The sequence below is a fragment of the Salvelinus sp. IW2-2015 genome, linkage group LG5 (assembly GCF_002910315.2).
Source record: "Salvelinus sp. IW2-2015 linkage group LG5, ASM291031v2, whole genome shotgun sequence".
NCBI lineage: Eukaryota > Metazoa > Chordata > Actinopteri > Salmoniformes > Salmonidae > Salvelinus > Salvelinus sp. IW2-2015.
This window is the reverse complement of record NC_036844.1, coordinates 33,968,694-33,990,628: the sequence shown is the minus strand read 5'-3', so window position 1 is coordinate 33,990,628 and position 21,935 is coordinate 33,968,694. Positions and strand designations below refer to the sequence as shown.

Here is a 21,935-nt window from a genome sequence, read left to right as displayed (position 1 = left end):
TTCTCCTCTCTGTCTCTCAACCTTTCTCTTTCCTCTCTGTCTCTCTCTCTCTCTCTTCTCTCATGTCTCTTCACTTTCTCTTTCTCTCTCTCTCTCTCTCCTGCTCTCGTCTTTTCTTTTCTCTACCCTTCTCTTTGATTTCTCTTCAGGATGGAGATGATCCATTTTGGGAATGTCAAGTGCGTTTGCTGACGTTATCTGGGCACATGGTGGGGATCGATGATACACACACTTGCAGTGCGATAGTAGGACCTGGCGGTGACGTCAGCGTTTGAGTCGTCTATCATGTTCTCGATGGGTGAGCCAGACGCAGGAATAATCAGCTCTCTGCCAACAACAACAACGGAGGTTGAGTAAGGGGGTTGGGAGGGAGTTGAGTAAAGGGGGTAGGGAGGGAGGGAGTTGAGTAAAGGGGTGCGTATCAGATTTAGGGGAATAGTAGAATGAGTAGTTAGAGGGAGGACAATACAGATGTAACCAGCCATTTGAATGTGAAGTTTGAAGGCAAGCTGAGTTTCTATTTTACCAGGCAGGGATGGCCATTATCTTAAACAAAACAAACTGGCAGCATTTCTGCTTCAACTGTGTTTTTGTGAGTATACAACATATCTCACCTAGGCTGGTTTGTGGTACAGTAACATGGAGGTGCTGTACTCTCACATTCCATACCTTGTTTAAGTCACTAGGATCTAAACTTGTACTTTTATGACAAACTACAAACAAATACACAACAATAACCCCCTGCTTCTAAGTGAAACGTACAGTAGCAAAAAAATATGGTGCAATAATGGACAACTCTTTAATATAGTTTTCTGGTATTGAACATCAGCAAAATGTAACTTGATTCTTGTACAATTAATGTAGTTAGATAGGTTGTATTAAATACGTATACTGTTCTTTCTAATAAATGTAAAGTGATCTTTAACTTCAAATATATTCACAGTGTGTCAACCTTATAGCTTTATAGTCCTTCTGACAGTTGACAACAAAAAGTCCTCTAATGTGAGATTAGTCGTCATAAAGATGGGACATAAGATATCACACTATATATTCCTCCATTATTCTAATTAGACATCATGACAAAATTGAGAATTAGACCGTTGAACATCCTAGGCCCCAGTTTGTCAACAGAAAATGAAGACTGACCGGATCCGGGCTTTGGTCCAACTCTCTATTTTGATGCAACATACTCAGACAGAATCCCTTTAGCCAAAAGTGGTGCCAGTCCTACAGTGGCCTTCCCATTAAAGAGAAAGAGTTATAGTTCTGAAAAAAAGTTTGTGTTAGCACATACAACACAAAAAGCATTGAAAGTGTTAAAAAAAAGGGTTAGATTTAAAAAAGGGGGAGAGTGCTATTTCAATCCAACAGTTTGCTTGAAACCCCTTAAAGCTTTACAGAAGCACTGCATGCTTTCGGACGTGCTTGGGAATGAAATGCTTTGCTCAGGTACTTTCCATGCTATTGGCGATTAAAAAAATATATATATATATTGGCTCTCACAAGTAAAAGTGAAAACACTTAGAAATCAGGTCAATGACTAAACTCTAAATGCAACCAGTCACCGCCACTGAAAGCTTGTGCTATGTTGTTCCTAATGGAGGACATACTAGGACATTTTCACTAGAGGAAACACCAAAAAAAACACAGAATTTATATATCACTGTTGTGATTCACCCCAAAATAAAAACTTATTTGCACTTCATTGAATGAAATATGTTAAGGGTTATCAACAGTTTGCACTTGGTTTAATGCATGCTGATTTTCTAAGTAATTTGCAGTAGTAGGCCCACATTATGCTGTGAAACACTTGGACACAAAAAGAATGGCACTTCAGAGAGGTCATGCTATATGTTACTGATATGCAACTGCACCTCGCTCATTCTAAATATGTATTATATAACAAAACAACTCAGGTCTCCTTATTAAGGATCATGTCAAAGTTGGGAAAATTAAAAGGCAGAGCTTTGGCATATAAGAACATGAATGGAGAAGTGATATCCTTATTATCCAGGAGAATTAGTTAGGGGCATTGGTTAGAGGTAGTGTCGTAGGTCATGTAGCATTGGTTAGAGGTAGTGTCGTAGGTCATGTAGCATTGGTTAAAGGTAATGTCATAGGTCATGTTAGCATTGGTTAGGAGGTAGTGTCGTAGGTCATGTAGCATTGGTTAGAGGTAGTGTCGTAGGTCATGTAGCATTGGTTAAAGTATGTCATAGGTCATGTAGCATTGGTTAGAGGTACGTGTCGTAGGGTCATCGTAGCATTGGTTAGAGGTAGTGTCGTAGGTCATGTAGCATTGGTTAGAGGTAGTGTCGTAGGTCATGTAGCATTGGTTAGAGGTAATGTCATGTAGCACCTTGAGAATATTTTTTTTTTGTAAATAAACTAGTAAATAAATGTCTCTCTCTATATATTTGCAGTACTTTAGCACAGAAGAAAATAGGATGTCATGTAAATGCTATTTTTTTTAATTGTGATTATTTCGCACAGTTGTACCTAACTAGGTCCACATTGTGGTGGTCTATGCTGGAATAATAAATTGCTCGTAAATCCTGTTCTTTTCTGTTTCCTGTGTGTGACATTAATCAAAGTTTAACTTCAATTCCTCTTACATGATTCCATATGTGTTATTTCATAGTTTTGATATCTTCAATATTATTCTACAATGTAGAAAATAGTAAAAATAAAGAAAAACCCTTGAATGAGTAGGCGTGTCCAAACTTTTGACTGGCACTGTATATTTTTAGACTGCAAATTGACCGCAAGAAGCCCAAACAGCTATAATATTAAGGCCAGCATTCCGGAGTCGCCTCTTCAATGTTGACGTTGAGACTGGTGTTTTGCGGGTACTATTTAATGAAGCTGCCATTTGAGGACTTGTCAGGTGTCTGTTTCTGAAACTAGACACTCTAATGTACTTGTCCTCTTGCTCAGTTGTGCACCGGGGCCTCCCACTCCTCTTTCAATTCTGTTTAGAGACAGTTTGCACTGTTCTGTGAAAGGAGTAGTACACAGCGTTGTACGAGATCTTCAGTTTCTTGGCAATTTCTCGCATTTCTGATCAATATGATGTTAATTCAATGGACAAAAAAATTGATTTTCTTTCAAAAACAAGGACATTTCTAAGCGTCCCCAAACTTTTGAACGGTAGTGTATGCCTTTCTATTATGCGTGGGAATACTTGGGAACAGATTTCCAAAATTAAAATCACTTGTGTCTTTAATGTCCAACAATGAAAATTCTAAAATTAAATGACATATGTCTCTCTATTATGCGTGGAAATACTTGGGAACAGATTTCTGAAATGAAAACATCTTGGAGCTGATTTCCTGGTGTTTTTACAGTCTTTTATGTCAACAATGAAAATATCTCCCCCCCCCAAAAACAATTGCTGAAAACTTGGCCAAAATTCAAACCGCTGACCACTAGTTACAGAACGTTTTCCCACCATCAAATATTGTAGCGTGAGGAAATCTAATTATGGGTTGGGCCGACATTATGCTAATTTTCTCAATAAATGTTTCTGTTCCCAAAACTAGAATATGTTAAAAACACAGTGCATTGCGTTTTATAGACTTGACGTTTTGCAAAAGTTGTAAAAAATGGCGTTGTTTAGAAGAAGTGCAAGGTGGAATTGAGCTTGTGTACACGCGCACTTCATATAAGAGGCGTTCCCTAACTGAAATATGCAAAAAAATGATACAACGCACCAATAGCCGTTGCCAACCTCATTGCTTGTTCTGCTCACTATGCTTCATTTGCTCCCACTGTAACAAACACACAGATGAACTACCTTGGCTTAGTTATAAATATTTTGTATTATGTTCGAGTCACCAACCGGATATGAGTTATGTCAATGTTCAACATCCTGTTCACGTGTCCGGGAAAAACGAGTGGAGAGTTTTATTTTATTTTGTGAAATAAGCAATGGAGGCTGAGGACCTTTACATCAAACCAGGTATTTTCTGTCCAATTGAATGCTTCTACTGTGTTAATTTATCGAGAATATGTAATTACATACATGTTTGTAGTATCAGTTTACTGCAACTGTGCTAGGGTGAGAACTTAGTTTGAAGGCAAGCTAGCAGAAGCAAGCTAGTTTGAGAGTTAGCTAGCTAACAAAGTTATAAAAACTTTTGCATATATGCTTTTGCATATAACGTTACTTAATGCTACATCTTCGCCTTAGTTGTTTCCCCAGTGCTTTATGGCATCTAGTTTGAGTATGACTACTGGTACATCACATTATACTGGTGATGATTTATAAGAAGTTTTGTTCATGTGTATGACTGAATGAATACTACAAGCTAACTGGTAAATGGTTGTTTCATCCATCTGTTCTCATATTCATATTCTGTCTTTTGAAATAAAACTCTCCCTGGCTTTATTACTCAAGGTAACCAGGAGAGGGGCTGGAATGACCCTCCACAGTTCTCCTACGGTTTGCAGACAGCAGCACAAGGTGCACCCAAGAGGACCCCTCTCAACAAGAGAGTGCCCCCACCTCAACTCACTGGATCCCCCAGTACGTTCTCTAGACTGTCGGAAATAAATGTATATATTCGCACCTTGAACATGTTTAGAAATCCATTAATCTTTTGAGTATCTCGGTACTTTGATGTCTACTCAGGGGCTGTGTGATTGTCTTTCTGATGGCTGGACTTTCCCTAGAATGTCAGAGGAGATGATGAATCATCCGGGTTCTATTTATCCACAGTAGTGGTGCGGGGTCCGCTGTTTGTTCACCTGCCCGCAATTGCTAACAACCCATCCGCAACCACCCGACTATATGTGATAAAGTGAAAATCCCAACTCTAACTCACAAATATAGAATTGGCGCTTTAGGCTAGTCAGAGACTGCAGAACAATTTTTTGACATGGGGTGCAGGATTTTGTTTTGCCTGATTTTAGATATGTTTCTGGTTATAGATTCAGACATTTTGGTAGCTATTCGATAGTCGATTTTTCTATAACTAGATACATGTAGCGTCTCTTTTGTCATATGTTGCCCTAGAAGACTAAATAAACCCTTCCTCAACAGAATAATGTCATAGATCCATAGAATGAATGTTTCAATCTAGTTGACATCGGTAAAGTTCTCTGTCATCTTTCACGGAGCAAAGACGTTTAGGGACTGGGTAGAAAATACAATAAAGCAAAAACAAACAGGAAAGATTTTCTGTGCAAAATGTCCAAATGACATCAGTTTGACTGGTTGTAAAGAAAGCTGAAAACCACCCAACGTGTTTCTGATAAGATTTCAGAATATTGCATGTTTTATGTGGTTTAAATACTATCAGCTATTATTATGCTTTGATGATGAAGAAAACACCTCTACACTTCGTATCTCTGAGCATTGCATTCTCTCAAGATGCAGAAATAAATCATATTTCTCCACTCTTGTTCCCAAGTCCAAATTTTGCCTACATTTGGTGTATAATTTTCCAGCAATAAATGCATAATTCTGCAGGAGTTATCATTAAGGCTGTAGCCCTACTCGCATGGGACTAGTATTACTAGAGAACGTTGGATATGTATTTATTTCCCAGAATGTCCGTTATTTCAGAGGACGATTTGGACGGGATAGGTTTTTTCCAAACTGCCCTCTAAATCTCCTCTTTAATTTTTTTTGACAGTTGACGGAAGCTTGGAAGTTTTTTTTTCTTTCTTTTTTCTAGTTGTGACGCTATTTGAACAAGACCAGGCAATAACAGGCTACACTGATAACTCGAGCTTGGTTCCCAAGTTTCTAAACCATACCAAACCATCTTTGGTATAGTGTCGCCATAATATTTGAATTGAGGAAGTGTGATTGTAGTCGTTCTGATATTTGAGCGATCTGCAGTAGATGTCCTAACAGCCCCCCAGCCTTCAGATGTGAGCTAACTTGCACTTGATATGTGTTTTTAGGCTATGGATGAGAGCGAACTTGTTCCAAATGTTTAGCTCAGTTGTATGCTGCTTTGCCATCTATTAACAGCAAGGGTAGCATCGTTTTTTTTATGATGCATTTGGCAATGTTCAATTCATTCGCACAAAACGCATAAAGAAAAGCATTCACTGTGAAAGTTGATACATATAGGCCCTTCATATATGGGCTATGCGCAGCACTTCGTTCAATTTATCCAATCAGTTATTGTTTTCTTGCTTAAACTGTGAGCAACACCTGTTAAACCCAGACATTTCTCTTAAAACACAGGGATGTCGATTCGCACAGGACTAGTATTATCAGAGGTCTTTGGAGTTTGCCAAAAAACAGACGGTTATTCTGGTTAGTCAATGTCCAGATTACATTTTTCATTTAACCCATCTAAACAGTAGGCTACAGTTTCCTTGACATGCCATAGGCCTATTTGAAGTCCCGTCTTGTGACTGTCGAATTTGTATAGTGCCTCACAATCATCACACATAACAGCCGTCACTACTATCATCCGCTTTTATCCCTTCGCCAAATCTTTCCCAAACATTACTTTTCTGTCCCTCCCTTCTCTTTATTTTCAACTCTCCTTTCGCAACTTTTGTCTTTTTGAATTAAACCGCCCCGCAGATATAACTGCGGGTTATGAGTCAAACCGTGCGTCACTAATCCGCATCGCTAATCCACAGGTCCGGTCCCAGGAACTTCTCCAACCTCAACAGTTCCAATGACTCCTCCTACCAACCCACTGGCCCCTCCTCCATGTAGTATGAACACGCCCCCCCGGCCATGTCAGGTTGCAGCCCCTCCTGGTGGGGTGATGATGATGGCCACACCTCCACCACCTTGCCATGTGGTAGAGCACACAGAGTCTGCCAGTGGCCAATCAGAAAGTGAGCCAGACGTCGACATCGTAGTTACTCTTCTCAACTGGGCACTGACAGCTTGTCGACACACAGTCAAAGTAAGAAGGATTTCTCTAGCTCTAGAATTCCCAGCCACAGTTGACACACCATTTACAAATAGCATTGTGTATGTAGTTCTGTCATTTCGGTTAACCCAAAATTAAAATTGGGTGTAATTTGTCAGATGTCGTCTGGCCATGAGAAATTTGTAGCTCTGTTATTGTGCACAGGGTGAAATGACACTTACTGCTTTACCAACCAAAATGCTGAATGTTTGACATGTTCCCCTTGCAGAAACAGGTGTGTGACGATGTGGCGAAGCGCTTGAAGCTCTTTGAGGACATGTGGAGGTCTGGGAAGTTGTCACTTCCTGTTAGACGAAGAATGAATGGACTGGTGCAAGGTAGGAGAACCTGTTCACTTTGATAGATGTCATATTTCTGCTGAGGAAAAATACATGGGTCAATAAGCGGGTCACCCATTTTTAAATGAAAGAAATTTGTTGAAATGAGCCAAAACGCATCTGTGCTGCTCCTGTCTTTATGCTCCTGTCAGAGTTGAAGAGCTGGAACTGGAACGCTGCTGATGAAGTCCATCGGGCTCTGATGGTTGACCATGTTAACGAGGTCAGTCAGTGGATGGTGGGGGTCAAACGTCTCATCGCTGAAACGCGCAACTTGAACTTAGATCTTCTGCACAGACAGGAGATAGACCAGAGTCTAGATACCAGCAGCACCGCTAACTCCAACTAGATCAATAATTACACGTTCTGAACTTTTTTATTAGGTTGTGGCATCCTGAGGACTCTCGGTCGTCCTTGTGAAAGCCGTTGAAATTCTTAACTTTTAGGCTAACTGTCTTTTGATTTTGCTAATATTTTGACATGGGTTTCCTGTAATTATGCAATGTGTATATTTTTTTCAAATATATATTTTTTAACATTCTATAAATTGCATTTGATCGCAGTGTCAATTGCTATTACCGAGATCCAACAATTCAGACAATACGAAGATAGCTTTTATCTACGTTTTTTTAATGTCGACGTTTGATAGTCTTTCCTTGTCGTGTCTTGTTTGATTTAAGGTGCTTATATCAAAGATGGCAGTAATACCATATTTATCTTGGCCATTCTCTGGTGTATAGTCTCCCTTGGACAGCCTTGTAAAAAGTATTTTGCTGGAGCTGGGATTAAGATCACTTTATTCATCCAATTGTACACGGTACTATGTATTATTCCTGATGCATGAGAAAGCTTAACGCTTGACAGTTTTCAATGACCTGCCATCCCCCCTGTGTGCTGTACATAATCATAAGAGCAATAACTACAATAACAATGTAAAAGCCCATCTGCTTATGTTGGCAGTGGCATTGCACTTTAAGATGGACCATACATGAGAAGACAAAATAAATCAGATTTGTGGTGGAAGTAGTCCTTTTTTTGTGTGTTCTTTTTCTTCCATTTACTTATGTATCAGGTAAGTTAATGCATTTGATCACAGACTGTTATTTCTATCTGTTCTGTAGTTAGACAATGAGGATGTTCCAGCTTTCCATACTGGTTGGTCTTCCTCCATAGAGACAGATGCCAGGAGAAGCCACAAACTCTCACCAATAGGTGGCGTCTTAGGCCTATTTATCACTGGTGACCGTGTTGTATGGAGCTATGATTTCTAGAGAAACTTGGGCACTTTATGAGATGGGTGGACAGAAGATTTTCAGTTTTAATTTTATAGAGATGAGGTGTGGCTTTGTTTTGACCATGTGAGGACTGTTACGACAACAACAACGTTGTTTATTGTTACTATGTGGGACTGTTTATTGTTGCTAAGTGAGAGTAATTCATGTGAACTCATTACACATAATGTCATCCATCTGAAAATTGCCCCAGTCTACATAGGAAAGATTGGAGCATGTTTGTGAAAATAATATGTTGGGAGTAAAGTCTGAATGTTTTAATCAAGTGGTAGTTGAGCTTAAAGGAGGAGAGATTGCTGCTTTAGATCTCCTGTACTTTATCGGAGAGAGTGCGATTGCATGTTGGCAGGGTCGAGGTTTTGTGTTTACTAATTCCCAATACTGTATCTCTGTGGTACTGAAGAACCTGATGTCTGGGTTGGGACTAATACTGTATCTCTCTGTGGTACTGAATAACCTGATTCCTGGGTTGGGACTAATACTGTATCTCTGTGGTACTGAAGAACCTGATGTTTGGGTTGGGGCTAATACTGTATCTCTGTGGTACTGAAGAACCTGATGTTTGGGTTGGGCTAATACTGTATCTCTGTGGTACTGAAGAACCTGATGTTTGGGTTGGGGCTAATACTGTATCTCTGGCGGTACTGAAGAACCTGATGTCTGGGTTGGGACTAATACTGTATCTCTGTGGTACTGAAGAACCTGATGTTTGGGTTGGGGCTAATACTGTATCTCTGTGCTATTGAAGCAGGGATCTGTTAATGCATGATTCTGCTAAATACAGAAAAAATATCTGCGTTTTGTAAATGCAGATAAGAATATTTTTTTCTGCTTGGCTACAAATTATGAATGTAATCGGGCTAATTTTGTGCCACAGTTGCACTTCTCCACTCGGATGAAATTTCTTTGCTCTCATTGGATCACTAGTGATGGGCATTCCGAGTCTTTTCAGTGAACCAGCTCATTTGGGTCCGTTCACTTAAAAAAAGTTGGCTTATTTGGTTCAAAATCCTTACAAATCGACTTAGAACCATGACTTTCAGAACCACCTAGAACCAATCTCCAATACAAAGCCCCGAAAGTAGGCTCCCATTGTGTCCGATGAAATCCATTTTTACCTGGGCAAATTATTAGATCACCTGCTTCTTTTTAACGCGTTGCAAAACTGAGAGTGAACCAGAATGTATGCGCTCTCTCCCCACTAATTATTGTTTCTGCGGTGCGGATTCACCCTCTCAGAGAGTAATTTTGTAACGTGTCTGCAGATAATCGTTGTTTTGATCTTAGAAAGCAGTGGTAGCAATATGCAAATCAGGGAGCCAAATGAACGTCTCTTTCACCGATGTGTTTCGGTTCCCGACGTTCACCTAAAAGATCTGTTCAAAAAGAACCGTTCGTTCGCGAACGACCCATCAGACAGCGTTCTGACTGATGTGTAGGCTACTTTTCTACCGTACGTTCGTCCTGGGTAGCTTTTCTCCTGTAGCAAAATAAAATGCAAGATTATCTTCAACCAAAACATTATGAAATGTAGCTAGCTACATTCTTTTTTTTTTAATGGTAAACATTTGAAATATGATGGCCAAGCATCGTTTTAGAAAAACATATCTTGCTTTAACATTGTAAGCTAATTTACTTGTGTGGTTGCCAGCCAAATAGCGTTGCACTTCTGTTGTCATTGATGAAAAGATTTTCTGCCAAATGTGTTGCACTAATGTATTTATTTTGTGTGAAGAAAAGGTATAGTTGCACTCCCCTACCTGCTCCCCCTCTTCCCCACCTGCTCCCCCTCTTCCCCTCCTGCTCCCACCCCCCCAATGGACATTTATCATTGTTACAGGTGTAAATATGTACACCTCAACACAGTCGTGAAGAGGGCACGACAACTCCTCTTCCCCCTCAGGAGACTGAAAAGATTTGGCATGCACCCTAAGATCCTGAAAAAGCACCATCGAGAGTGGCTGCATCACTGCTTGGTATGGCAACTGCTCGGCATCCGACCACAAGGTGATACAGAGGGTAGTGCGTACGGCGCATCACTGGGGCCGAATTCCCTGCCATCTAGGACCTCTATATCAGGCAGTGTCAGAGGAAGGCCCTAAAAATTGTCAAAGTCTCCAGCCACCCAAGTCAAATACCGTTCTCTCTGCTACCTTATGGCAAGCGGTACCGGAGTGCCAAGTCAGGGACCAAAAGGCACCTGAAAAGTTTCCGACCCCAAGACAGCTGAACAGTTGATCAAATGGCCACCCGGACAATTTACATTGACCCCCCTTGATTATTTATTAAATAATCTTAATTATTTTGTTATGTCCTTTTTTTAATTTAGTAAATATTTGTCCTTAACTTTGCATTGTTGGGAATGGACTCGTAAGCATTCACTGAAGTCTACACCTGTTGTAACCAATGCATTTTATTTTATTTTGATTTATTATTATTCATATTGTATTTTTATTATTGCTTCAATCACTTCGCTTTTTGACCTGCACTGTTGGAGCTCGGAGTTTAAGAATTTCACTGTATCCTGCTATTAAATCTGCGACCCTGTGCGTGTGACTAATAAACTCATCTAGTCTAATAAACAGTAGTGTCTGGTGTACTGTAGTAAACTCTGTTGTACGTCCAACCTTCCATGATTAGCCTACAACAGCTCTGGCAGCCACTGTCGTCACAAGGCCTTATGTCAAAACCACTCATTATTTCTTTGCTGAGAACATTGACATAAAAAGTATTGGGAAGTGAACTTAAATGTAATGAAAGGAATGTGCATTTATAGTGTTGATTTCAACACCTACTGCATAGTCTACAGTGCAAGCAGACACTCGCTGTGGAGGTTGAGAAATGATCTTGTGTTATTAAACACATCACACCATGCCAGCACTCCTTAAATCCTGAGTGGCTGGCTGTTGTATCGGATGTTTTCTCATCCAAGCAATGTTGTATTGAATGGTGAAATGCCTTTCATGGATTAGCTCTTACATTTCCTGATTCTTCTCCAGATTACTGGTAGGTGGTTGTTTTCATTTCACAAAGTGAACATTCCAAAATCCTAGTCAAAGTGAAAGCATTAACATTATCTGACGCAGTTACACCTATAAAAACAGTTTCATGCTTGAGTTAACTGATGCTATTTCTTTGTAACTTGCCCAGATCTTAGTTTGGTCTCCATGGTTTGTGTGTGGAAGAGTCTGTTTACATTCCTTTTCTTTTAAAAGTCTAGTTTACCGCCACTTACAGTAAACGATCAACTGTTGTAAAGTTTCCCCGTTAGCTCCTGAGAAAAGGCTACTCTTTTTGTTTGTTTGTTCAACAACAGTTCTCTTTGTTAAATTTGTTTATCAACCATTTTGTTTGCACCGTTACTTGTAGCGGAAGGTCCAGTAGGTCATACAGTGTATTCTGAAAGTATTCAGACCCCTTGAATTTCCCCACATTTGTTATGTTACAGCCTTATTCTCAAAAACTCCTGAGCAATCTACACACAATACCCCATAATGACATCACAATACCCCATAATGACATCACAATACCCCATAATGACATCACAATACCCCATAATGAAAACAGGTTTTTAGAAAGATTTTCTAATTTATTAAAAATGTAAAACAGTATTCAGACCCTTTTGCTATAAGACTCAAATTTGAGCTCTGGTGCGTCCTGTTTCCATCGATGTTTCTACAACTTGATTGGAGTCCACCTGTGGTAAATTCAATTGATTGGACATGATTTGGAAAGGCACACTCCTGTCTATATAAGGTCCCACTGTTGACAGTGCATGTCGGAGCAAAAACCAAGCCATGAGATTGAAGGAATTGTCTGTAGAGCGCCGAGACAAGATTGTGAACTGGGGAAGGGTACCAAAACATTTGAAGGTCTTCAAGAACACAGTCATTCTTAAATGGAAGAAGTTTGGAACCACCAAAATTCTTCCTAGAGCTGGCCGCCCTGCCAAACTGAGAAATCGGGAGAAGGGTCTTGGTCAGGAAGGTGACCAAGAACCCAATGGTCACTCTGACAGAGCTCCAGAGTTCCTCTGTGAAGAACCTTTCAGATGGACAACCATCTCTGCAGCACTCCACCAATCAGGCCTTAATGGTAGAGTGGACAGACGGAGGCTACTCCTCAGTAAAAGGCACCTAAAGACTCTCAGACCATGAGAAGCAAGATTCTCTGGTCTGATGAAACCAAGACTGAACTCTTTCGCCTGAATGCCAAGCGTCACGTCTGGAGGAAACCTGGCACCATCCCTATGGTGAAGCATGGTGGTGGCAGCATCATGCTGTGGGGATGTTTTTTAGCGGCAGGAACTGGGAGACTAGTCAGGATCGAGGGAAAGATGAACGGAGCAAAGTACAGAAATCCTTAATGAAAACCTGCTCAGGACCTCAGACTGGGGCGAAGGTTCACCTTTCAACAAGACAATGACCCTAAGCACGCAGCCAAGCCAACGCAGGAGTGGCTTCGGGACAAGTCTCTGAATGTCCTTGAGTGGCACAGCCAGTGCCTGGACTTGAACCCGATCGAACATCTCTGGAGAGACCTGAAAATAGCTGAGCTACAACGCTACCCATGTAACCTGACAGAGCTTGAGAGGTTCTACAGAGAGGAATGGGAGAAACTCCCCAAATACAGATGTGCCAAGCTTGTAGCGTCATACCCAAGAAGACTCGAGGCTGTAATCGCTGCCAAAGGTGCTTCAACAAAGTACTGAGTAAAGGGTCTGAATACTTACACTACCGTTCAAAAGTTTGGGGTCACTTAGAAATGTCCTTGTTTTTGAAAGAAAAGCATTAAAATTGCTATTAAAATAACATCAAATTGATCAGAAATACAATCAACGTCAACAGTGAAGAGGCGACTCTGGGATGCTGGCCTTCTAGGCAGAGTTCCCCTGTCCGCTGTCTGTGTTCTTTTGCCCATCTTAATTTCTTTTTATTGGCCAGTCTGAGATTTTTCTTTGAAACTCTGCCTAGAAGGCCAGCATCCCGGAGTCGCCTCTTTACTGTTGATGTTGAGACTGGTGTTTTGCAGGTACTATTTAAGGAAGCTGCCAGTTAAGGACTTGTGAGGCGTCTGTTTCTCAAACTAGACACTCTAATGTACTCGTCGTCTTACTTTTCACCGGGGCCTCCCACTCCTTTCTATTCTGGTTAGAGCCAGTTCGCTCTGTTCTGTGAAGGGAGTAGTACACAGCGGTGTACGAGATCTTCAGTTTCTTGGCAATTTCTTGCATGGAATAGCCTTCATTTCTCAGAACAAGAATAGACTGATGCGTTTCAGAAGAAAGTTCTTTGTTTCTGGCCATTTTGAGCCTGTAATCAAACCCACAAATGCTGATGATCCAGATACTCAACTAGTCTAAAGAAGGACAGTTTTATTGCTTCTTTAATCAGGACAACAGTTTTCAGCTGTGCTAACATAATTGCAAAAGGGTTTTCTAATGATCAATTAGCCTTTTTAAAATGATCAAATTGAATTAGCTAACACAACGTGCCATTGGAACACAGGAGTGATGGTTGCTGATAATGGGCCTCTGTACGCCTATGTAGATATTCCATTAACATTCAGCCGTTTCCATCTACAATAGTCATTTACAACATTACCAATGTCTACACTGTATTTCTGATCAATTTGATGTTATTTTAAAGGACAAAAAATGTGCTTTTCTTTCAAAAACAAGGACATTTCTAAGTGACCCCAAACTTTTGAACGGCAGTGTATGTAAATGTGATATTTCAGTTACATTTTTTTGTCATTATGGGGTATTGTTTGTAGATTGATGAGGGGAAAACAATTTAATCAAGTTTAGAATAAGGCTATAACCTAACAAAATGTAGAAAAAGTCAAGGGGTCTGAATACTTTCCGAAGGCACGTCATTCATAACACAGCTAAATCAGCCTCACAGTCGCAGCCAGTATATGGTCTTCTTCTCTGACAAATAGCTTTAAGCAGAAGGGGTGGGAACTAAACACTTCCTTTACAGCAGGTCTGGGCATCTCCAGTCCTCGGGGGGCTGATTGGTGTCACTCTTTTCCCCCATCCCTGAACACTTCCTTTAGACAGAGCTCCAGAGGCTAGTTTGACAGAAATCAGTCATATTTCTTAAAACGTAGCCCAAAAACGAGTTAAATCAACATTGTTTCCACGTCATTTCAACAAAATAATTTAATGTGATGACTTTAAATCAATGTGGAAAACTGATTGGATTTGCAAAAAGTAATCAACTTAAGGGAATTTCATATTTTTTTTCACCCAACTTTTAACCTAAGTAAAATGACATGGTGCCATTTTTTTTATTGAATTCATGTTAGTTGACAACTCAACCAAATGTAAATCAAAACTAGATGTTGATGTCTGTGTTGGGCGTCTGTCTCAGGAGACCTCTATGTTTGAACAGGTGATGCAGGAAAGGAAATTGACAGGATATCCATACTTATATTTGGTTGTATATGTGAAGATACTGTGAGACTGAGTTGTCCATGCTGTTGCCGCTGTAAAGAAGAACTAACACCCAATTACAGTATTCCTGCTGGGTTGTTAAACTCCCTCTCTCCAGATGAGGGGCAAAGCAAGTCAATCTCTTTCTCCCGCTGTGGTGGTGATTGCTGAGACCATAGACACTCATACACCCCTAGCAATAGGCACTCATACACCCCTAGCAATAGGCACTCATACACCCCTAGCAATAGGCACTCATACACCCCTAGCAATAGCATCATAACACCCCTAGCAATAGGCACCTCCTACACCCCCTAGCAATAGGCACTCATACACCCCTAGCAATAGGCACTCATACACCCCTAGCAATAGGCACTCATACACCCCTAGCAATAGGCACTCATACACCCCTAGCAATAGGCACCATACACCCCTAGCAATAGAGCCCATACAGCGCACTCATACACCCCTAGCAGCAACTCATACCCCCTAGCAATAGCACTCATACCCCTGCAATAGGCACTCATACACCCCTAGCACAGCATCATACACCCTAGCAATAGGCACTCATACACCCCTAGCATAGGCACTCATACACCCCTAGCAGCAGCACTCATACACCCTAGCACAGGCACTCATACACCCCTAGCAAGGCACTCATACCCCCCTGCAGCAGCACTCATACACCCCTAGCAGCAGGCACTCATACACCCCTAGCAGCACTCATACACCCCTAGTAGCACTCACACGCCCCTAGCAGCAGGCACTCATACACCCCTAGCAGCAGGCACTCATACACCCCTAGCAGCAGGCACTCATACACCCCTAGCAGCACAAAAACACTTACAACAGCTTTATTGCTACCTCTCCATTTGAATGTAGACAGCTGGTTTCAATCTTATACTGCCACTTTGTGCTTCTCTCTGTCAGTTATTTTTTACGGAGGTGAGAACTAGTAAATGAACTTGTCCAGCGTCTCATAATGTGTGCCAAAACTACAGGTTGCTGCAACGAGTTGGTTATTCAGAATAATTAAAGATGGTTATTAAGACTTCACAGGGCAGATTCAGACTTGACTGTCCTGGCCACAGGCATAACATAGTATGTTTTCCATAATTTATACCAAGAAGATTTAGGAAGAGCATCAATGAGAACTGTGTGTCTTCCCATTCCTCCCTCTCAATCATAGTAACTGTTAATTGAAAGTAAGAGTTGTTGCTCCAGGTTTAGGAACAATACAAAGCTGGAAGAGACTCTTCACAGGGCAGATTCAGGCTTGACTATTCTGGCCACAGGCATAACATAGTATCTTTTCCACAATTTATACCAACAGGATTTAGGAAGAGCATCAAAGAGAACTGTGTGTCTTCCCATTCCTCCCCTTCAATCATAGTAACTGAGAAAAAGACAGTTCATGAGATGAATTGACACTTTAATTGACACTTTGAGACGGTGGTGTAGCCTTGAAATTGAAGTGAGATTCACAATATTGAACTTTGTAAAAACAAAAAAAGTGACCTTTCCGCTAACAAAACATATATCACCCTTGACAAAGTCAACCGTCTAAACTACTGTCTCTACTCTGTAGGCCTACTTATAAACCAAACTATTTGGATTATCACAAACAAAAGCTACTATCACTGAGTTTAGCTATGCAGTCCTGTTTCTGTACAGAGGGCTGCGCTGGTTTAGAGTACCAACTGTGGATGGCAGTTTCTAAAGACACAAGCCAGACGGGAATTAGATCTCTCTGCAATTGACCTCGAGATAGTGTTTATTGTTCCAAACACATAAGGCTGGTATGAGGAATTTGAGACAAAGGTCTTGGATCCATTTTCACTGCAGGAGTGTGTTTTTTAATGCCTTTGTTTTGTGATTGGAGACATCACATCACACTCTCCATGGTGCCAGTCTGGTCTGGTTCCCATAGTCTGTTGCCAAACTTCTTGTCACGAAACTCTTATCAAACACACACAGTACACATTTACCAAAGCCAATCAAGTTTATATTTTATTTTATCAATAGCGTGTATTTTAAATACAATACAAATAGGATATGACATTAAAAACACACTTTTCATTCACAGCCACCACTGACTACAGTCACACGTTTTGTACAATACAGTATATGCATGGCCTTTACATTTCAGTCTTTTGTCTTCCTTCTCATGTCAGGGCGTTTCTTCCCAGTTACATCATCGTCATCTCGGAGAGCTGCAAGGTCACTTGCAATAAATATCAATTTCAGATAATTGAAAATGATTTCATTTTATGGAATGAAATCATTTTTTTCCTTCTCATTTTAACAGCCACACATAATGAATCTGAGGCAATGTCAATAACGTCCATGATTCAGACCATGACCTGCAGTATCTAGACGACTGAATCGTTGTGTGCTTCATTGTATGTTCCCTGGTCTGAAGATGGAGAGCCTCTTGGCCTATCAGGAGAATTCATCAAAAAGCATTCCCCTAGTCTAGCCTCCATCTACCGGCTCTACATTGCAAACACACCGCCTCGTTTCCACCATACAGTTACAGTACATTGACCCTAGAGTTTGGCACCAGTGCTGTTAACACCCGTGCTGGTAACACCAGCTTTGTCAGTTCCACTCCCCTGACCTCATGTGGTTGGGTATGCACTGGCAGACGTAGTGGCTGTAGTAGAAGCCTGTTGGACAGCTGTTGTGTGGCTTTCTGCACGGCAGCCGGTAACAGCTTGGTGTAGGGGAAGAGAAACAGACAGAACAGTTGGTTTTACTTAATGTATTGTAGTTTCAATATAACTGGGCTGCGTGCATGACCCTGCGTGTGTAGGCTACTTATGCGCGTGTGTGTAATCTGGGACCAATCCCCATAGCCTTAATGATTCTTTCCAGTGTTAAAAAAAAATCTCTCGCTGGAAAGGGGAATTCTGTGCTTACTGGAAAATCTGGTTTCTCTATTCCAAAGAAATGTGTCAGGTGCCTTGCCTCAGCTTCATGTTAAGGGAAGTAAGCAGGATATGAATTCTCACGCTAGAGTTGTACTTCTTATTTAAGTCTTGTTACTACCGGGAAGTGTTTATAATGTTTCTATAGTTATCGTTACGTTTAACAGATGTGCAGAACTGTGAACTATGTGAATTTGACATTCCACTGAAATGTGTATTGCTCTTTATACCCATTCAGTATTTAACATTATACCATACAGTATTTAACATTATAGCATACAGTATTTAACATTATAGCATACAGAGTATTTAACATGATAACATTCAGTATTTAAGATTATAACGCGGTTGTTTCGAGCCCTCAATGCTGATTGGCTGAAAGCCATGGTATATCAGACCGCATACTGTGGGTATGACAAAAAAATTACTTTTTACTGTTCTAATTACATTGGTAAACAGTTTATAATAGCGTTGCGTCGTGCCTAAGAACAGCCCTTAGCGGTGGTATATTGGCCATATACCACACCACCTCAGGTCTTATTGCTTAATTATACCATACAGTATAAACAATTATACCATACATTATTTAACATCATACCATTCAGTATTTAAAGCTGCAATATGTAACTTTTTGGGCAACCTGACCAAATGTACATAGAAATGTGAGTTATAGATCTGTAATTCTTATTGAAAGCAAGTCTAAGAAGCAGTAGATCTGTTCTATGTGCTCTATTTCTATGCATCCCATTATTAAGTTTCGTTTTTGCGTCTTTTTCTTTCGGTTTTGTACACCAGCTACAAATAGCTGAAAATACTATATTTTTGGTAATTTAAAATACACTGTCCTCAGTTGCAACACTCAGTACGAGTTCCAAACTGCCTCTGGAAGCAACGTCAGCACAAGAACTGTCCGTCGGGAGCTTCATGAAATGGGTTTCCATGGCCGAGCAGCTGCAGACAAGCCTAAGATCACCATGTGCAATGCTAAGTGTTGGCTGGAGTGGTGTAAAGCTCACCGCAATTGGACTCTGTGATGAATCAAGCTGCACCATCTGGCAGATGCCAGGAGAATGCTACCTGCCCGAATGCATAGTGCCAACTGTAAAGTTTGGTGGAAGAGGTATAATGGTCTGTGGCTGTTGTTCATGGTTCAGGCTAGACCCCTTAGTTCCAGTGAAGGGAAATCTTAATGCTACAGCATACAAGGACATTCTAGACAATTCTGTGCTTCCAACTTTGTGGCAACAGTTTGGGGAAGACCCTTTCCTGTTTCAGCATGACAATGCACCGTGAATGAAGTGAGGTCCATACAGAAATGATTTGTCGAGATCGATGTGGAACAACTTGACTGGCAGAGCCCTGACTACAACACCATCGAACACCTTTGGGATGAATTAGAATGCCAACTGCGAGCCAGGCCTAATCGCTCAACATCAGTGCCCGACCTCACTAATTCTCCTGTGGCTGAATGGAAGCAAGTCCCCGCAGATGTGTTCCAACATCTAGTGGAAAGCCTTCCCAGAAGAGTGGAGGCTGTAATGGCAGCAAACTAACCCCATATTAATGACCATGATTTTGGAATGAGATGTTCGACGAGCAGGTGTCCACATACGTTTGGTCCAGGTCGCAGTTGTAAATGAGAACTTGTTCTCAACTGGCCTACCTGGTGAAATTAAATAAATGTAGTGCATATTTCACAGCGGTTTAGATGTTGTGTTTTGCTCTTTTCAAATAACTGTACCTATAACAGTAATAGCTTTTTGTTCCCACGCTGTCCGATCCAACTTAGGTCAAACAACACGTATTATTACCTTGGCCACCGTGACAGCATCATAGTTCTGGGAATAGTACTCGGGGGGGATCTATAAAGGTATATTGGGACGTCCAGCATCATATGAAATGCCTTCTGTGTTAGATTCTATTTCTTACCTGCAGTTGTGTGCGTTGAACCTCTTGCCCTCTAGCAGGCAGGTCTGAGGGCTATCCCTGCACTGGCAGAGGCACGTCTCTGGGTTGAGAGGCTGGCTACGGGGGCACTCTGCCCGGCACACACAGCCACACAGCTCTGGGTCCCAGCGTTGGTTGGGTGGGCAGGTCCCCGGGGCGGGCTGGTCCTCACAGAGACACTCACAGGACGCCTGGTCTAGACGCCAGCCCGGCCCACAGCTGGCCTCTGTCAGACCGTTCTCACACACACACTCACAGCTGTCCTCGTCCAGGTCTTTGTTGGGGCCACACAGCGCCAGCAAGGCCGACTCCAGGGGTTCTGCACCAGATGGTGGAGAGGAGAGATGCTATTGAGTGTCCCTTATTGACAGACGTCATGTGGTTTAGTACATTTCACCTCAATGTATATCGCCCTAATTTGCCAACTCTCTGACCTATGAGGTATCTCTGGGTGTTGGCGAACAGACACGACTGTACTGGGGTTGTATGGGTACGGAGTTAGTTTAACTTACCCAGCTCTCTCTCAGAGAAGAAGCTTGTGTCTATGGGAACACACAGGCAGCTGGTGGGGTCCCAGACCAGTCCTGTACTGCAGGGAACATCTGGCGGAGAACACCTGCAGAGGGAGGCAGGGACACACAGGCCAGGATCAGATCAGAGGTCTTTTCTTGGCTTAGGGGGACCTCTTGGCTACTCTCACAAAGCATTCCTGTGAAGGGGCTGGACACCATGGGCGGCATGTGGCTCCTCCCTGTGAGAGGGAACTGAATCCCCCAGCCCTCCTCCCTGCTGGCCTTGGCCTGGCAGATAGCCTACACACAGCAGTCTAGAGCAGTTAGGCTGGACACAGGGAGAGGAGAGCAGGGGGAAACATGGCCTCTTCCACATGGCTTCAGTTCAAAGGCAAATGCACACTCAAAGCGCTTTTGACCAAATATCTGATGATCTAGCTCATTCCCTTGCATCGTCACACCCTTGTTGTTGTCCACATCAGATAGGGTCAGATGGAATGTTTCAGTATCCTTGTCTAAAGTCAGACAGCTATATTATTACATTGCACCTTCTTTTTTATTTTATTTTATTTAGCAGCCGGTCTTATCCAGAGCGACTTACAGGAGCATAGAGAGTTAAGTGCCTTGCTCAAGGGCATATGGGCAGAATTTTCACCTAGATTGCTTGGGGATTTGAACCAGCAACCTTTTGGTTACTGGCCCAACGCACTTAGCCATTAGGCTACCTACCTAAAAGATGTTGTTCAACATGAACCAAACATACTTTATTGAAAACGGTATTGCTTAATAATAATTGTGTGTGTGTGCACATTGTATCTCGTTCGGTAGGGGCAGATGTTGCGTCTCGAAGGTGACTACTCCTCACTACTCACTCACACGGTGAGGTGGGCTGCAGCAGCCCTCCTGATGACGGAGTGCTGGGGCCTCTTGGACAGACACTCACAGGACGTGTGGTTGACGAACGCCACCATCACCACAGAGTGTTCACGGTGACTCATCTCCAGCAGCTGAGTCCACAGGAGAAACAACACCGTGTCAATGACTGGCGTTCAGATTTGGGGTCTACCTTATATCCTTTCTTACTGTATACTATGAAACGACAACTCACTTAAATAGATATGTTGAAACATGTGAATAGAATGTCCTTACTGATGGTATTACAGTTTAAGAGCAACTTTACTTGTGTGTCAGCATCGTTGAACATTTTGAATGATCTAGTTTGTCCTCTGTTGCTCACCGTCTTGTTGCTGTAAGTATGGCTGGTGTTGGTGCAGTACAGACCCTCGTGGGTACAGCAGCCCCCACAGCGGTGCACAGACACACAGCGAGGCATGTAGAAGTGACTGGTGCTCTCTGGGTACTCTTTAGACACCTCCAGACACACCTCCCGAGGACTACACATGGTACGCTGGATCTCCTCCAGAATAACTGGGGATGAATGGAGGGACATTAAGAGACTGGTTATCAGGTATGATTGGAGGGATGTGAACCGAGACAGGTTATCAGGGATGAATGGAGGAACAGTAAGAGACAGGTTATCAGGGATGAATGGAGGAACAGTAACAGACAGGTTATCAGGGATGAATG

The 21,935-nt window shown here is 41.8% G+C and overlaps 2 protein-coding genes, 2 long non-coding RNA genes and 1 pseudogene across 4 annotated transcripts in view; 4 read left to right on the top strand and 1 right to left on the bottom strand.

The window, feature by feature from the left end:
* The window catches only part of LOC112081090 (amyloid-beta A4 precursor protein-binding family B member 3-like), a 21,802-nt pseudogene extending 21,445 nt beyond the window's left edge, over positions 1-357 (top strand).
* LOC139027788 (uncharacterized) overlaps positions 1-21,935 on the top strand; it is a 331,562-nt gene that overhangs the window by 129,430 nt on the left and 180,197 nt on the right. The window lies entirely within an intron of this gene.
* On the top strand, positions 416-2,560 carry LOC111964403 (uncharacterized). Its single transcript, XR_011479954.1, has 2 exons — positions 416-2,240; positions 2,277-2,560. It is a non-coding gene; the product is annotated as an uncharacterized lncRNA (long non-coding RNA).
* LOC111964402 (steroid receptor RNA activator 1-like) lies at positions 3,840-8,251 on the top strand. Its single transcript, XM_023988300.2, has 5 exons — positions 3,840-3,961; positions 4,400-4,528; positions 6,610-6,884; positions 7,120-7,228; positions 7,381-8,251. The coding sequence occupies exons 1-5, from the start codon at positions 3,931-3,933 to the stop codon at positions 7,575-7,577; spliced, it is 741 nt and encodes a 246-aa protein (XP_023844068.1). The 5' UTR covers positions 3,840-3,930; the 3' UTR covers positions 7,578-8,251.
* LOC111964401 (vascular endothelial growth factor C-like) overlaps positions 16,952-21,935 on the bottom strand; it is an 11,337-nt gene continuing 6,353 nt past the window's right edge. The window contains exons 3-7 of the mRNA XM_023988298.2: positions 21,586-21,776; positions 21,225-21,355; positions 20,349-20,452; positions 19,819-20,155; positions 16,952-17,675 (exon numbers count right to left, since the gene is read on the bottom strand). Of these exons, the coding sequence (XP_023844066.1) occupies positions 17,561-17,675; positions 19,819-20,155; positions 20,349-20,452; positions 21,225-21,355; positions 21,586-21,776 (878 nt within the window). The 3' untranslated portion in view covers positions 16,952-17,560. The remainder of the gene's footprint in view (positions 17,676-19,818; positions 20,156-20,348; positions 20,453-21,224; positions 21,356-21,585; positions 21,777-21,935) is intronic.